The following is a 17,724-nucleotide window of genomic DNA, read 5'->3' on the forward strand; positions in this document are numbered from 1 at the left end:
TGCGTGCAAAGCGAAGTGGTGCGAAAGCATTGAACTAAGCGTTACACTAACTATTGTGGTACTCAAAATAGTTTCCTAAGGTTGGCAGGTCTGCAAGCTGAATGCCAAAATTAGGGTCTCATCACACAATTGCGTGATATTGGCTGATGGTTATGTGTTTATTTAACTTTTAAAATGACTGATGTTCCAGTCAGAGAAATTTCAGGTACTATCATTTACTGTCGAAAGACACTGACTTCTAAGTTGTTCTGTTTGAACAATGTTTCTGTAAATTTTGCTATTAAGTTTACAAAATTTATATACCAAAATAGGGTGTGAAACTAACTTTCTGTATAACCAGCCCCTAAAGAAAACATTTGTCGGGTGGAAGAAAACATTTACTAGACACTTGGGCATTTTACCAGACTCTCCCCACAGAACCATGCAAGCACTGCTTTGTAAAGCATTTTAAATCTTTATTTATCTTCGTCTGAATGCCAGCCGTTATCAAGCTTCCACTTCTCATTAAAACTGTTTCTTTTTTTAAACCTAGCTTTGTTCTTCGATTTTTTTCTTTTGTCTTCCTCTTTTCAACAGGTTTTTTACCCCAGTGATGTGTCGCTGCTGACTAACATTAGATAGTTTTGGCTATAATTTTCAAGGAAACTTACTGGGTAACCTCAGGTTACTGCTCAGAACTGCTCTAGCAGGTATTATGACTGGCGATGAAAGCAGACCGCAGACATATCCAATCAGAGTAGCCTAACAAATGCAAGGATTTGTGGGAGTTGAAGTCTTGTATTTCGACGCTTTGCTTGTGATTGACGTGATTTTCCATGTATGTTTCTGGGATTTTTCAGCAGCTCGATTCCTACATGACAATGTGTCTGGTGAATTGGTCACGTTTACCCGGCTTAGGCGTATGGTCAGGTGCTAGTTTCAGGCCCTGTCACAATCATAAAAGAACAACAGTTCTGCCTTCTAAGGCTTCAGTGGACAATAGAAAAGGAACAAAAAACAAATAGCAATCTGAGATAGTGAGTCGCTGAGGAAGGGGAGATGATGTACTGCTGTTTGTCTTGTAAAATATACTTGCTCCCCTTCCCCTTTTTTGGAGCAAAGGACTAATTTTTATTTGGTAAGATTAATTCAGGTATTATGCATGAACCTTTTGCTTTGAACCAATTGCATTTGCAGCAAAACCGCATCGTTTTCATTTTGCAAATGTCTGGATGCGTAAAAAACTTTGCCAACTTTTCAACGGCATAGGAACGGACTTATTTTCTATAACAGCCAATTCTTTGGGACTAATTAGCATTTGGATAGTATAAGGCAAACCAGGGATGATTTAACTGACTGTTTTGGAAGAACCAACTAAACATTTCAGAAGGCACTAAAGAACCTTTATTGCAGTTCTTTCATACTCACAATTCAAGGTAAATTGAAAAAGGTTTAGGTCAGAACTTTACCTTAATTTACACTATAAACTGCAGTTGTAATGGCGAGAAGGCAAAGTGGTATTGGTGCTTTTCATAAATTGTTGCAGTCGGGTAAGGAGCTGTAGTAAATCTGGTTTTTGGTTATAAATTTACCATGTTTATATCATGAATTCCTTGGATATAAATACACAGTTGCTGCCTGTGTTTCTATCAAACATCTGTGTTTGGGTGGGTGGGTTTTTAGAATATATTATTTTGCTTTCCTTCAGCCTTGTATTGTGAATTGTGACCGCTGGCTATACATTTTTATACTTCACAGAGAAGCTCAAATTATATTGTTCACATCCTCCTACTCTGAGTAGCTTGGTGTGGACGGGATGTTCACCTATGGTTCACCAAGATTACGATATACAATTGGGAAAGCTTGATCCAGACTGTCTTCATAGCAAACTGGAATGGCACTTCTGAGCTCAGTTTGGCTGTATTTAGAGACCTTTAAAGAATAATTCCACTCCGTTTCAGCCTGGCTCCGCCTACTACACAATTTTGAAAAATGCTTCCTGAGGTGGGTGTAAGAGGTGTGTCAATCTCATTTGCATAAATTCTTTATGTAATTTGTTTAGCACAGCTCGGGAAACCGAACTGTCAAATTACGCTTTGCCGATCAAATATGAATCAGGATTCAGCAATTACATTACATATTTCTCGCCTGAAATGTTTTCCGAAAAATATATTTCAGTGGACCGTTTAGGTGGAATTTGAGATTTTATAGCCACCATGTTGTTCCGGTTTGAAACCAAAGACTGCAGTGCATTTAACCAATCAGGTGCTGGCAGTGTTCCATCATATTAAAGCAAGCGGAAGAATTTGTGAATGGCAACAATTTTCTTGCTGGATATCTTGACATTGACATTTATGTGACAATAGTAGGACCTCCGGTGAGGTAGTCTGACATCACGTTTGGAGCAGGGCCAGAGTGGAATACAGAAATAAATTTTCAAATGTTAGAGGGCAGTACGAAGATGGTTTTCTACTAGTTTTTTCTGCAAAATGATTTTTTCAGAAATGTTGAAATAACAGTATGGATTAAAGAAAACATGATCTAGAGTGTACTACCGTATCTGCAGTGCACTGCAACGTGTATTTCTTTTGAAGGTGCTGACCACAAGGGTATTTAGTTTGGCCATTATTGATACAGAAGCTGTAGCTTAGCATTTGTTGATGTTCCCTTCAGCTTTAGAGCATGGATCATGTGTTCATGGGCATACAGTATTTCAGGAAACATTTAGAGTATGAGTTATATTATGTAACAGAATACAGGCTTTAAGAGGGTAAGGAAAAAATTACTTTTTGTCAGAGCATAATTAAACACAGCCTGTCTCTCAAAATGTTGCTTAGCTACTTAGTTTATTGTGATAAGAGATATATATATATATATTTCAAAAATAAATTAAAGGTTGAAAAAGAATACATTTATTTTATTACTATGGCTTTACTTATAAACTAAGAGTAGCCTATTCCTTGTTTGTAAATATCACAGTGTAATGCATTCATCTTCATTAATTTGCGGGTATTTATGTCCATATCAGGTGATCTCTATAGGAATTATAGCACTTTTTCCCATGGCGCGCAGGAACTGCCGTCGTGGGCTGTTCATGGCAAATTGTGGTCACTCACTCACTCACGGACGACCTGAGAGGGATGTTTGGTGGGACGCATGTGCGCAGGTGGTGCTTCGTTTAGTAGGACGCATGCGCAGGTGCATCTCCCAAAATCACCACTTCGAACGGCACAAGATTTTTAAGCACAGCTTTATCGCGTAACGTTACTTTAGCTAACCCTAACATGGCGTTTCGCCTACTTTAGTTAACCTAGTTAGCGCGTACCACCGATACAGATGTATGGACACACGGAGGACAACAAATAACAGTACAGAGGTGAGGACATGCCATAGCCAGCTAGCTATATAGTTAGCCAGGTTTTACTCATGACACTTTGTACAGGTGTGCCATGGGTCTGGACGGTTTCATGCTTGTTTATACATAATCCCCCTATTTTAAGGGACCAACAGTAATTGGAAAAATTAATAATCTTAATTTAAGTAATCATATCTAGTACTTGGTTGCAAATTTGATGACAGGCAGACACTTTGCATTTTTGGTTTTGATGCTCAGCCTGGCCTGTACTACAGCCATCTTTAGTTCCTGTTTGATTTGGGGACTAGTTGCCTTATGTTACATATTCTGAAGAGAAAACTTATGTTCAATTCATTTCAGATCAAAATGACTAGGCCAGATTGAACATTAGATCAAAATATCTACTACAATGTGAAAACACAATATAGTATTTGTTCAGATTGCTGTTAAATTTAGATGAAAAGGCAACCTATTCTACACCACTCAGAGAACATTTTAACTGTCTATTAAGCAGTGCAGAAGGATATAGTGTTCATGTGTGTGATAATAAATGAAAGATTATTTGTCACTGTTAAAAACTTTATGGTAACAATCCCCCAAAAGGAACATCTTGCCTTGATATGCCTTAACCAACTTGCATAGGAATAGGTCCAACTCCTGAGGTGGCAAGGGTGAAATGTGGAGACCAAAAGGAACTCCCCAAGATCCAAAGCACCCCCCATCTGTAAAAACAAAAAAAAAAACACGGTGGTAGGGGTGTTATGGTTTGGGCATGTGTGGCTACCACAGGTACTTTTTCTCCCTTGTCTTCAGTGATCTTGTAACTGCTGATAGTAGTGTCCAGAAATATCTTATCTGCTCACATTCAAGCAAATGCCTCCAAACCGGCACTTCATAGGGGCTGAAAAGGGGCTAATATTTGTCTATGGAGGTTGCATGGCTGTATGCTTGTTTTTTGTGCTCATCTTAGCAAAAGGTGTGGGTGAAGTAGCCAAATCCTCTAATTAGAAGGGGTGTTCACATACTTTTGGCCATGTAGTGTTATATGTATGTATATGTGTAATGTGCATTTATGTATGTGTGTTACTGCATGGGAGGGGGGGACGAAATCTTTGATTTTTAAAAGATTGCAGTGAAGGCATATATAAAGTATGTTTCATGATTTTCAGATGTTGTTTTGCACTGCTCCTTTGACCCTGTAAGTGAAATATATGAATTCGTGTGATTAATTATCTTTGGAACTCTCGAATGTCTGAGAATTGCACAATAAGAACTAGAGTGAAAAGTTGAATGTATGAAGTATGAATAAACTTCAGTGTGTTTGCTTCAGCAGTTGTTTAGCTGTTAAAAGTTGGAGAGCTGTAGCATCTTGAAACTTTACCAGTGTAACCTTATGATCATTACAACCTAATGGGATTCAAATAGTGGCACACTGTCACAAATTGTCCTGTTTTACCACTTCCAAACAGGCGTATCTAGTGGGTTCTTGTTTTGTTCCTTGTGAGAAGAGGGACCAAATTTCAGGACTCTAGGTCTGATGGGGTGATAGGCACGAGCTTTCAAAGTTTTCACCTTAAATCGCCTTACTGTATAGCACCACTATATTGACATTTGAAAGCTTTATGCAAGCACAATGTTCTAAGCAATGGTGAATACTAATGGAATAAATTGGAATGGTACATCTAGCTTAAAATCTGTAGGAAGAGTAGTGTGCAGAAATTTAGCAGAAAGAAAATGAGATTAAATATGCTAGACAACAGGTTGTGTGTTGCTAAAGCAACCATAATACTTACACAAAGATGAGCATAATTGTTACTTGACCTTAAACGTAAACAAACTTTATGAATCACAAAATACTGAGGGGGGAGCCAAAAATCATGGCAAATGCTCTGCCATTATTAGTAAAAAAATATAATAATTGCTGAAATTGCCGAGCCTATTGCACAGTTCCAGTTTTGTTATGAGTTGCTGTTTTCTGTGCAGTTTTGTCCTGAAAAATTGCTCTGGACTGAAACCTGGTTTCATTTTGCTATTGGGACCCCAGTGCATGTTTTTCATGCAAACAATATAAAGTTGAATGTAAATTCAAATTTTGTCCCACAAATCTTTTGCTTGTTTACATTTATAAACCATAATTCTTGCTGTGCTGTAAATATTTAGTGCCAATTAAAATGGTCCACATCCTCACCATCAATACTAAAGTGCACAGGGTTTGTACAGATCTAAAAATAGAGATGTCAATATACCAGAATTTTGGTAGCCGACGCCAGTACCAGTGAAATTCCATGATTCTTGATATCGCAGTTAAAGAAGGGCAAGAAATCCAATGGACTTCAGCATATAGGCTACACCGTTTAAAAAAAAAAAAAAAAAAGATGATATTTATGAACATTAACAAAAAAAAAAAAAAACGAGAATAGTGACATGTAGCCTTTAAGTATTCAAACGTTAACCTTAAACGGCAACTTTAGAGTATCTGTTTCAGGTACTTAACTGACCATTAATCAAGTAAACAGTTGTGTGCTTGCATTCAGTAATAGGCTATATGTAGCCAGTAGTGTGCGCATGCGAGCTTGACAATACATTTCTCACAGAAAACAGTCTGTTGACCTTTTTTTTTACTTAACTGTAGTGGTGATAATAACTTGCAAGAAGTGCTTGTGTGTTGTTTGCCTTTCTTGAACACCGTATGGAGCTAGTATGATATTGCTAGCACAAGCCAATGTTGGTTAGTAGCGCGAAAAAGTTTTGTCACACCCTCAATAAACTGTGAAAGCCCCAGTAGAATACTGAATTAAAGCTTTAAAAGGTTGTATATTCCTGAATCATCGTTGACGTCGATCAGGCCAAGCGACCTGAGCGTACAGTTGCTTTGTAAATTACGTCAGAAATATGCAGACCCGTGTTCCAGAACCCCATAAATGTAGGAACACTCGGTGATATGTCTGTTTTCAGTCCCATTGGGGTCCTACTCTTATCACTGATAGAATGTTGGGAAAATGTGAGTTTGAAAGTCACAAAAAAGTCAGTAGTCTATCACATTTACATTTTTGGTTGCCCTGCCTACTTATGTTCACCATTTTTACTTATTGTTATTCTCTCATTTTAGGTGTTTCCAAGTTTCTCAACTTTCCTATATCTCTTATCTGTTTGTTGTCAGTCAGACGGGAACGGGGTACCCCTGATACTGTAGAAAAACAAGTATTGTTATGTTTTCTGAATTTTGGCAACAACTTAGTATCAGCTCTTGTGACATCTCGAATGTAAAACCAGTATGACCCCTCCCCAGATCTTTTTTTTGCAATAACCAATTAATTTCTGCATTCAGCAACTTTATTAAGAAGTGTTTCCGGGAAACTGCATTACGACGCCCTCTGACCTTCAGCCTCTGTGTTGGTTAAATGTTGGAAATGGCAAATACTTCTATGATTGTTGCACTTCATGTAAATGCCACATATATATTTTATAACATTTATATAATGCAAAGTTCATTGATTTTTTAAAAAGATAGGCTATTTGCAAGAAAATTGCATAATTTTAACAAATGCATATTAAACTACTGAGTGTGAAGTTGCTATGAAGTTAAAATTTGAGCGATTTGTGGAAAGATTGTGGGGTTGTGGGAGAGGAAAAAATTATTTTGTCCCCTCCCTCACCTATATGTGTGTCCATTTTTGTCTTTGTATGGCCATTGTTGGTCTTGAGTAATGATTTAAATGGTTTTGAATTTGTTGACTTAATTGAATGGTATGTCATTTCTTTGCAGATCCACACCAATGATTGTGCTGGCTATAGACAAACTAGAGCACCCAACAGTGAGAGACTCTGTTGTAAAGGAAGGGGTATTTTCACCCGGAAACCACTTGCAAGTTGGCTTAGGTATGTTTTGCGTATTAAATGTAATATTTAGATCTTTGATGGAAATGTAGTGTTCTTTAATTCAAATCTCGTACATCAGTAGGTCAGAACAATAATTATTCTTTCAATTTATGTTACTTAAAATTGAAGGGTTAATTTGTTCACAGATGGAACCACTTCCTTAATGTAAAACCAGGATAAACGTTTTACTAAAAATCTGCAGGCAACAAAGTCTTCTTGATAGGTTTTGATTTTATGGAATTCCATGTTTTCTTGTAAATTATTATTTTTATGAGGTCTCTTTCTGAGCAGATATTGCTCTGGATGCCAATAAAGCCCGGGATAAATATAGGCTATTCATTGTGGGCAACTCTGTTACATTCTAGCTGTGGGATTCAGCAAGCATTCAAAAGTTTTAGAAGTTCAACTTAAATTACTTCCAAGAAAATTCACTAAAACAGCATAATGTAGCCTAAATGAAAACGTTTCATTGAAATACTAATCCATTTGTACCTAATTGGTTTCTTGTCTTTTTGAGAAATCATGCCAATTTTGGCATTTATAAACTAAATTGATGTGAAATTACAGAAATCGTACATCATGTCAGCAAACAACTTGATTAAAAAATAACCCCAGTCCAGTCAATGCTATGGAGAAGAACTCTTCATTGAAACCTCTTTACTCACACCATTATAGGGTGTTACAGTGCTCATGTCTTCCAGGCCAGCCTGGAAGTTTCTTCTGCCATGGGTTCCCTCGACTGATTTCCAGTGCTTTTTTTAATAGGGATTTCGATTTCTGCAGAAAATAAGGTCTATGGTTAACATAAGGCTTGAGAGAGTTTCAGAGATTTTGTTCTACATCATAAATTTCACCCTTTAATAATAATTTCTAAGATGTTACATGCTTTAAAGAAGCAAGTTGTTAACAATTTACTTTATTGAAACTACTACAGTTGTCCTGTGCGGACGGATTAGTACGAAACTTGAGTGGTGGTACGTCGAATGTGACCATGTTTGTAGTTTTAGTATAGCAACTTACTTTTTTAAAGCATGTAACGGCTTCGAAATTCTCGGTTGCAATTTATGCACCCGGTGTAATTTATGTCAGAACAAAACACGAAACGCTTAAGCTCATGTTAACCGCAGACCATATTTTCTGCAGAAATCAAAAGAAAAAAGAATTGGAAATCTGCTGCGGGAACCCCTGGCCAAAAATGCTGACTCACTCACTGGTTTTAGGACTACAAACTGTAGCACGCTAATGCGCTAAATGTCTGTAAGGGAGGTCCATGCTTCCATGCTTACAGTGATAACATTACTGTAACCCTGAAATCAGAGTATTAAGAATATTCAGTTTCACCAGTGATAGGAATACCTGGCCACCAACAATAGAACTTCCTGATCTCGGGTTGCCTTTTGAAATTTTCCGAAGATACACCTCTTTAAACAGCACTTTTGTATTTACAATATGGAGATAAATGACTACTACTAAATAACAGTACATATAATATTACATATAATTATGTTTTAAGTTTTATTTATTGCCATGTAGTGTCAGAAGCAATACAATAGACGGGACAAGTCAGGACAGTTTACCTGACTAACGATAAAACAATTTCTTGGGTCTGGCTTGTGATATGACAAAGTCAGGGGCATAAAGCAGGACATTATGAAATGTGTCCTAAGATAATCGTGGTATCATCTTCCTGACTTGCATGATTATAATGGTCTGTTTTCATTCTTTGTAGTGGGTTGTGGTTTGCTGCTGGACTCTCCTCCCAGGATGATATGAGATTTAACAGGAGACGATGCATACAGGTTAGCTGCTATTTCCTTTATCTTAATGTCTTTGGAGGAAAACCTCCAAACCTCTTGTCAGTTGTAAATAGACGATATTTTGCTCATGCATATTCCACAACTATGCCCATGAGAAGAAAGAACACAAGAAACAAGTAAAATTTAAGTTTTTGACCCCAATGTGGTGAGCTGTTAGGCTTCTCGTGGTTAGACGACCAGTGCTTTCTCAGAGAGAGCTTAAAACGTGATCAGTATATTTTGAATACAACCGTCATTTTTCGTTGATTTGCCTCCTATAATATAAAAGCCATAGCAGCCTCTATTCCACTTTGAATGATTGGTCGTGCTGTGTCCCGTGCCCTTCTCACCTTCTCAATGATTAATGGCCCAGCAATCTAAAGTATTCTTTACCCTTAATGGACATTACTTTTATAACCATGGGTCGCATAGGATAGAGATTGGGGAGATAGATTTCAGTCTTCCCATATGAGTTGTGTAACATATCCAGTATGTCTGCAGCAAATTAAAAGTAGCTTTGGAGTCCACTGACAGTGCAGTGCCATGAACAGGCTCTCATGCCAAATGAGTACACTAGAAGTGTTGCATAAGTCCGTAGGCATGCAGAGAATGGACATCGGGCTTGTCAAGTTACCTGAAGTTGCTGCCTAAAATATCCCTTCACATGGTTGATACTAAAGCCAATTTCAAAATTCATCTGGAAGCTTCTGGCTGTTTTTCTTGTGTATAAGTTTATTTGCAATGCCATTTCTGCATTTGAGGTTTTGCTGAATTCAGTTATTAGGATATCCACCTCCATTAAAGGGTGACCCCACTTCTCTGTTTTACCAAGAGTCCGAGCCCTGTTATGAGAGTTAAGAAGACAAGTTTCCACTTTTGCTACTTTTCTAAATGCTTTTTTTGCTAGATTACACCTGCCTGTCAGAAGGAAATTGGAATGCCAGTTTACTGTAAAAGCAATTGTAAATGTGCTGCCTCAGCCCTGTTGGATTTCCCAACAGCATACTCATGCTGTCTAGTAGAATCAACCAAGCAAGCTTTAAATTGTGCATTAATGTCTTTTTGCTGAGAGAGTATTAAGTTTGAGTCACAGAAACTACTGTAAATATTCAGTGCAGTGATGGTGTATAGGAAAGTAAAAGCTTTGATTTGTAAAAAAAACAAAAAAGAAAAAAAAAACTGTTGTTTGAAATTAGATTTATTTCATGGGCATATTATCAGCTAGATCATTTTCAGTTTTTTATTTGTACATTATTTGCTAAATAGAATGTACAATTTAGTGTTAACTGAAAGCCTAACTGGAGTGTAAAAAAATCTGAAACATTGATCAACTTTCTGGAATATTTCCATGAAATATAATTGTGAACTCCTTTAGATTAAATGTGTCCACCTGACGTGAAACTTTGTTGCTTTTGGCAGATTCTGTGTGTTGTATTCTGTTAGTGAATACAAATCTATTCTCATTTGTGTTTTCATTCAATATTAACAGTATTACTTAAGGTCAGCATTTACACTCTTAAATCTATAAAATGTAAAGCTCATATTTCCATCATATTGCTGTTTATTTTATTTTTTAATTGCTGTGTCCAAAAGTGTGCTCCATTGGGAAGCACGTACAATCTTTGGTTTTAATCTTTATTATATTTCTATTCCTTTGGTCAAGTTTAACTTTTAATACTGTGCAAAAAAGGACTCCTGAACTATAAATGTACCAAAATATAGGTCATTCTGTTTCTTTGCTGCTGTAATATTTTTTTTCTCCATCATCATCTTAGGCGAGATGTTTGAATTCTGTTCCTAGACCAGCTGAATCCAGGTTCTGAACTGTTCCACTAATTTACTTCCAGGGACTAAAGTGTTAAACCCAGCTTGGAAATGTGACAAAGTGCAATTTCATTTCTTGTTTATTACTTGTTTTCCTATTGGACAATAGATGGCAGCTCTGCCCTGGCAACAAAAGTAGGTTATTTGCATACTGCCTTCTGATTGGCTTGTGCATTGACAGGCTCGCCCAATCACACTGTATCTTCCTGGTGGTAGGCTATGCTAATTAGGTGCTGTTGCTGGGGTTCAGAAGGGTGGTTACTCTGTGTGATTCTGCTGCATTGTGTTGCCTGGTGAGAGACGTTGATAAATGAGTACTTAATGATCTGCAGAATTCCCACTCACTGCAGACAGACCGAGATTTCAAAATAGAACTGAGAAGCTTCGATTGCTGAGCCAAAGGCTTGCTTTTACTGTTCAGTTGAATCAGTCAAGAAAAGTACTTAATGAAACCTGGATTTCAGTGATTTCATCCAAAAGGTAATTTTTAAAGTGTGGTTTTAACTAATGGTTGCCCTCATTTCTCAAATCCCCTATAATAAAATGCAGTTGGGGATGAACCATATAATTAGCAAGTAAATTAAACACTGTACCCTTCCTGGATGAGTCCCCTTTTCTTTTTTCTTTTTGTTTTTGTGGTTGTTAATCAGTTTTAAAGTATTTTTGAAAGTTTTTAGTTTTTCCAATACCCAGCACTTCTAATTATTATTTACCTGATGCATAGTTAATAAAACTGGGATATCTAGTGGGGAGGAGGAAGTCCCAGTTCAAGCTGGTGAAATACATAGTTGTCTTTTAAGTTTTCAGTAAACAGATCTATTTTAATACAAACATTTTAACATCACATTATCAACAATAATCATATCGCTCCTTTGTCTAAATTAGAGAATCGGGCTCTTATGAATAATTACACCATGAGGTATTTAAAATCATAATAAATTTCAAAATTACCTGGTGAATTAATTTACTGTACCTTGATGAGCTGAAACGGATAGGCCTGCACAAATGTACTGTCTAGTTGCGTGTAGCAGGTGTTGATTTTGGCTTGTGAGTGGCAACATGGAATTTCCTTCGATTCACACCTACTTACATTTTTTGTTTGCATCGGCTTGGCCTTCTCATTTAGTAATTCATTCAATACTCTGTTTTCTCTAGTATTATATTATTTTTCGCTGAATTGCAAATTAAAAATGTATATTGTTTTGTAGTCAGTGCCATTTGGTGTGCATAACTTGGTAGTTTATTTCACAGCTATTCAGCACTCAAGGAGAATCTTTCTTGCTGAGAAACATTAGCAGTGTAAAATAGAATTCCAATGCTGAATGAAATGGGTGCATACCTATATATCTCCTCGGCATTTGACAGAGGCTTTTCTTGGCCAGAGTTATCATTGCCTTCTGACTGAAAACCCTAAATCTAGTGATCGGGTAATTTACTGTGGCTGCAACTTCTGCGGATAATTTCTACCGTTGCACCAATTTTTGGCATGGTACACTTTGTCATCTATAGTTCTGTTTTGTTAATACATAATTGGAAAGCCAAACTGTGGGATGATTAGGTGGCAGGTTGAGGGAGCCAGGTTGGGATTCAGACATTTCAAAATTTTACACCAAGTTCACTTGCGTTCAGATAAAAAATAACTTTTTTGTCGTAATGTGGCAACTCAAAATAATTGCACAATAAATGTATGTCGTTCATAATTCTATTATGACACTTGTAACAGAAGCGGGATGAAATTGTGGGAAATAAGGTTCGATTATGTTTTGCGGTTCTGATCAAAGCAAATTTTTGCCACAGGCTGATGATATTTAAAAAAACACAAACAATTTCTGTTTTAATTTATTCATGTTGAGAAACCTAGCTAGACCATGACATCTTGTTTTTGACTGCATTCAATTAAGCACTTTCTCTTTGAATCTCACGATACTATCAACGGTTATGTAAATATTAATGAACAACACAAATGTCAAGACCTCAGAAGACGATTGGGTCAAGGAAACGGAAGTAATTATTTTTTTGTGGTTCAAGTCTGGGTCATTATGCATTGTAATCTGTAAAAAAAAAAATAATAAAAAAAAAAGAATATTTGCATTCATAGGACGCAGTGATTTTTTCCCTGCATTTTTTTCTGTGTAAAATAAGCAGAAACTTGCATTAATGTTACCTCTGCGGAATTTAGCCAGGGCATCATCGAACCCCTACATTTTATGATGCGAGTCATTTTAGGTTTAACATCTCGTTTGAATGCAGTTTTGTAATCGGTAATGTAACAAGTTAAAATAAGGTTTACAACTTTTCACTTTGACAGTAGAATGACATCACGAACTTTGGTCTTACTTTCTTTACATATGTACAAATTATTTTATGAACACTGCATTAAAATAAAAAATGCATTTTAATAAAATTTCTTACTGCTCTGCCCTTTCTACACTGTTCACAAAGCACAACGGCGGTATCTCCCAGAGTAAAAGTGAAGTCACCTGGCTCAGAAATTGCATGAATTGCTGTCAGCTAAAAGGAACATATGTGGCAAGGCAACTTGTTTATCACACACAGGTTCTATCAGTCATTGGGCGAGTAGGCTGATACTGTAAGCTAAATAAGTTGGCTAGATAATGTTATATAAGAAAGTAAGGGTTTGGAGAACTAGCCAAGTAACATTTAATTCAGTTTCTAAAAATGCTAGCTAGCTATATTATCCTGCGAAACACCCATTGCATATCAAGTGTGCATTTGCCAAGATATTCCTGTGAGTTCCGGTGAGTAGCACATACTGCAGGCATGCCTGATCTAACGTTAAGTTAAAAAGGGGAATTCAGAATCCGAGCTCTGCTTTCCTGTCAAAATACTTATCGATGCTGTGCACAGTCGGGGACTTCTGCCTTCTTAAATTCAGGCAGGACTACTTGTCAACTATCTTTCCAAGCATGCTCGTGTTGCAGCCCTCCTCATCTCACTTCATAGGTTGCCTGTTACTGTTTGCATCACATTTGAAATCTCAGTACTAGCCTACTGGGCAGTTAATGATTTGGCTCCACCCCCAATCACTCTTCAAACATTACATTCTGCCTAGATCTCTGCAACCTGGTATGACTCAGGTCTTTGCCCTCCATATACTTATGTTGCATGATATGTAAGGGTTTGGGGAACTAGCTAAGTAACATTTCATTTTGTTCCTCAACTGTAGTTCACCCAACGTCAGTGACTGGTCATCTCAGCCAGTTAAATATTTTATGTGTAAAATCATGTCCATTAAGTGCCAGGAGAATGCACTGATAGTCCCTCAGGCTGTAATGGGTTACAGATTGCTAGTCTGGGACAGCAGATTGGCAGTCCTGGGAACCCAACTTCTGATTTGTCAACTCCTGTGTGTGTAGAAGTGTCCTTAGTATTAAAGACGTCACCTTGGATCTTGTATGTGATTACTCATTATCTTGTGAACAGTACATTACATAATGTTTGCAACATTAAGCATCACACTGTCTGGTTATTAATTGTTCACTGGGGTTAGCAGACTATTGCTTGACCTGCTATCATTGTTGCTTGTTCCTACATCTATTCCTCAGATTCATATAGGACATAGAACTGAACAGGATCTGCCCTTAGTTAACTGTCTTTTGATACTGTGTACTGTACAGTTTCAAATTAAGGATCAATTATTGTCTAATGAGAACTGTATAACTTGGATGTAATTAATCTATTTAAATTTGAAGAAATTTCAGCCCTTGAAAATATATATAATCCATGTGTACGTGCCTTTCATTTTCAGTTTTGTAAATAAAGTGAAATTACTGGATTACAGAAGGAATGTAGGTGTAATTGAGAGCAGATAATCGTTGCAATTATGATGTTTTGAACTCTATGACAGCGTGCGCTTTAGGCTGCACATTGAGTCAAGCCTATAGGTCCTTAAATTTTGCATAGCCTTCTGCTGTGTGTATTGTCCAATATCCATCACATGAGTATAGTTTAAGCCAGTGTTATTTAGCTATTCTTTTCATTTATCAGGTCTGATTGATGCCAGTGCTGAGAGCAGGTAATCATGATTTAAACTCATTCTCTTGGTTAACAGATTTCAATAGTTTTTTAAAATTGTGTAATAGACGAGCCCTGTGCACCCTCTGTTGTTCCGCAGTGTGGAACCAAGGAGTGTCCTGATGATCAAAATTTGTGATAGACGGAATTACCAAATTCTAGCATACTTTGCACTTTGGATGCCTACCGGCAGTGGATGCTATAGCAATTGTAATCAATGTTTCCAGCTTCTTTTGCCCGGTATTATATTAGATATTGGTTTGCATTAGGGGTGACATGGCCAAGAAAATCATATCACAGTGTTTGAGCGATTCATATCCTGGTATGAGGTATTAATAATGTATTATGTAATCATGGTAGTGTGATTAATCGACAGGTTTTTGCTAGTTTGTTTTGTTTTGTTTTGATGTCAATTTTTAAGTTTCTCTAAATATATTAAGAAATCTTTGACTTATTTCTTCATAATCAGGTAATGCAAGGGTACATCATTCAAAAGGGAAGGTGTATACATGCTAATGTTCTAATGTTTTATAACTACAGTTAACTACAACCTTGTTTATCATGGAAAATTTCAGGATTGTTATCTTACTGCCACAAACCTATGCTGCTTAGCAGTGGCTATCATAGGCAACACACAAATGTAGGAAAAATAATTCTGCTCTTTTACCCCAGTTCTACTTCAATATAGCTATCAAATCCATCGCAGTTGCTTGAAATATCATTACAGCTAATTGAGGCTTTTCAAGGTAAGCAACACTATGTTAGCTGGTTAGCAGTCATATCCGGAGCAGCCTTTCTCAAAAAGTAAGGACTATCTCTACGTTTTGCATGATAAAGCATGCATAATGGTTGAAATTATGCCAGTGATTATGTAAAATTGTCATATAACACTCATCCAGTTTGCAATGACATCTAAATCTCTGATGGTTAAAATTCACAGTTGATAATCATCCACTCAGTATTTAGGTCTTGACCGAAAGGTGCAACAGAAAGCAGTTTCTCAATTTTTATGTAAATATGCTCCAATAATAAGGGAATTTACTTTGAAACATTTTGGAGAAATGAGTTTGCATTGTTTGGCAGATTTGCAAATTGATCTGAGAACTTTTCACTGCTTCTTGGTTTAATCAGTAACATTCTTAAGTGTCCACAACTTTTTACTTAGCCTATGTTCAGCCTGCATTCATGTTTGTATGCAGGTAGTGAAAACATCTTTTTGATTTGTTAGGTACATTGACCTATTACATACATTTCTTAGTGGACGGTAAGTGAATGAACCCCTAGTTATAAATGCCCGGCAGTTGTTGCAGATTCCATTGTGTTTACTAGTTATACAAAGTTCTGTCACTAAAATCAAACCCAAGCCTCAGCACTTTTCTGAGAATGTAACTTTCAGCCATGTGAATCCCACTTGTTTTCAGCTGAACAGTCCTTACCTACCGGAAGTATCATTTCATAGTCATAATGCCTATTCAGTAGAAAATATGACCATTTAATCTGCTTTTAGGCTTTGATTAGACGTTTTCCCATCTTCCATTCAGGATATATTTTGTTAATGCGCAGTGCTTAAAGTTTCATGACTCCGGCTCTGGTTTTACTGAGCAGTAATCGCACAGGCAGGGATTAGATATTTTTAATCTGAAGCGCTGCGAGGAAGGATGCCGTTACGGGGATTTTGGGGGAAGGTGATGTCCGACTGCCTGGTGCGTGAGCGGCAGCAGCAGCAGCAGCCTGGGGCGCTCCTCAGAAGCCTCTCTCTCTCTCTCTCTTCCCGCTGTTGCGTGAGAGCGAGAGCGAGGCCGCTTTGGGGATGAACTCTGTGCAGTGACGCAGCACTTTGCCAGCCCTCAGCACTGCGCGGCTGGGGAAAAGGGAGGTGGGAGGGGCCGGGGAGGGCATGGGGGCGGGGTCAGGCCAGCACTTGGCTCCGTAGCGTTGATGTCGATGCCCAGGCAGCCGTCTCACAGGCTGGCGTAGACTGTCAGCATTCACCGGCAGCTGCCGTTCTCACCCCTCCTCTCGCTCAAACTTGAATCTCCCAAGCACCTTTTCTTTTCAAGAACTTGTATATTTTCCTCTTCATATTACAATAACTGTGCACCATACCAGCATTGTACCATATCTGTACATATTGCTTCATGTTATATTCCCACCTACCTCCATTTAAGTGAGTGTGTTTTTTGTTCATTAATCAAAGGTAGCCTAATTTGAATTGCTCTGGTATATGATGCTCACTGCTGACCCTCTGTCCATTGTGTAGCGTATTGCGTAACAAATGTATCCAAAAGCGGACTGTGACAGGAGCGTCATGTGATGACTGTGATGTAGGCCGTGTCCTTCAGGCCCCTCTGCTTTTGGCTGTAACCGGAGACCCAGGGTACGGTGTTGGGCTGCAGCAGGTCGTGCCGTTGGCCACATGATGTTGTGACATCACTAGGTGTAGCTATTTGTGATCTGATGTCATCCCGCTTGACCGCTGGCAAATGTCAGAGGGGTAGCGTCTGCCTGTAGAATTGGGCAGAAACAGTTGTGATTCCATTAACCCTGGTCATATGTGATATTTATCCTTGCTTTGTTCTTTTCATACTTGCCACAATGTCATTGTACCCTATGGAACCTATTGCCAAAAGAGTGTGATGTTCATATATAGGAAAACTTCTTTTTTTTAATAAATACAATGAATGAGAATGAATTACGAATTGCTTTTATCTGTTGATGCCAGGAACTTAGTCCTACACTTACGTCTGACGGCTAATGTCTGAAGAAAGCTAACAATTGTTCATGTTAATTTAATAATCCGTTAATGGCCTAATGATCACGTTAAGTACGTTTACTTGTAAATGGGGTACCGTGTAG

The 17,724-nt window shown here is 37.7% G+C and overlaps 1 protein-coding gene across 7 annotated transcripts in view; it reads left to right on the plus strand.

Annotated features, from left to right (window-relative positions):
* dyrk1aa (dual-specificity tyrosine-(Y)-phosphorylation regulated kinase 1A, a) overlaps positions 1–17,724 on the plus strand; it is a 51,539-nt gene that overhangs the window by 21,843 nt on the left and 11,972 nt on the right. For 4 of the 7 annotated variants that reach the window (XM_035433037.1, XM_035433042.1, XM_035433038.1 and 1 more), the window contains 3 exons: positions 7,101–7,213; positions 8,943–9,012; positions 14,842–14,869. The exons of 1 other annotated variant lie outside the window; for it this stretch is intronic. In XM_035433037.1, coding sequence (XP_035288928.1) covers positions 14,851–14,869 — 19 coding nt within the window. In that variant the 5' untranslated portion in view covers positions 7,101–7,213; positions 8,943–9,012; positions 14,842–14,850. The remainder of the gene's footprint in view (positions 1–7,100; positions 7,214–8,942; positions 9,013–14,841; positions 14,870–17,724) is intronic. 2 more of the 7 variants (XM_035433041.1, XM_035433043.1) reach the window with 1 other exon arrangement.

Source organism: Anguilla anguilla, chromosome 9, assembly GCF_013347855.1.
Source record: "Anguilla anguilla isolate fAngAng1 chromosome 9, fAngAng1.pri, whole genome shotgun sequence".
Lineage (NCBI taxonomy): Eukaryota > Metazoa > Chordata > Actinopteri > Anguilliformes > Anguillidae > Anguilla > Anguilla anguilla.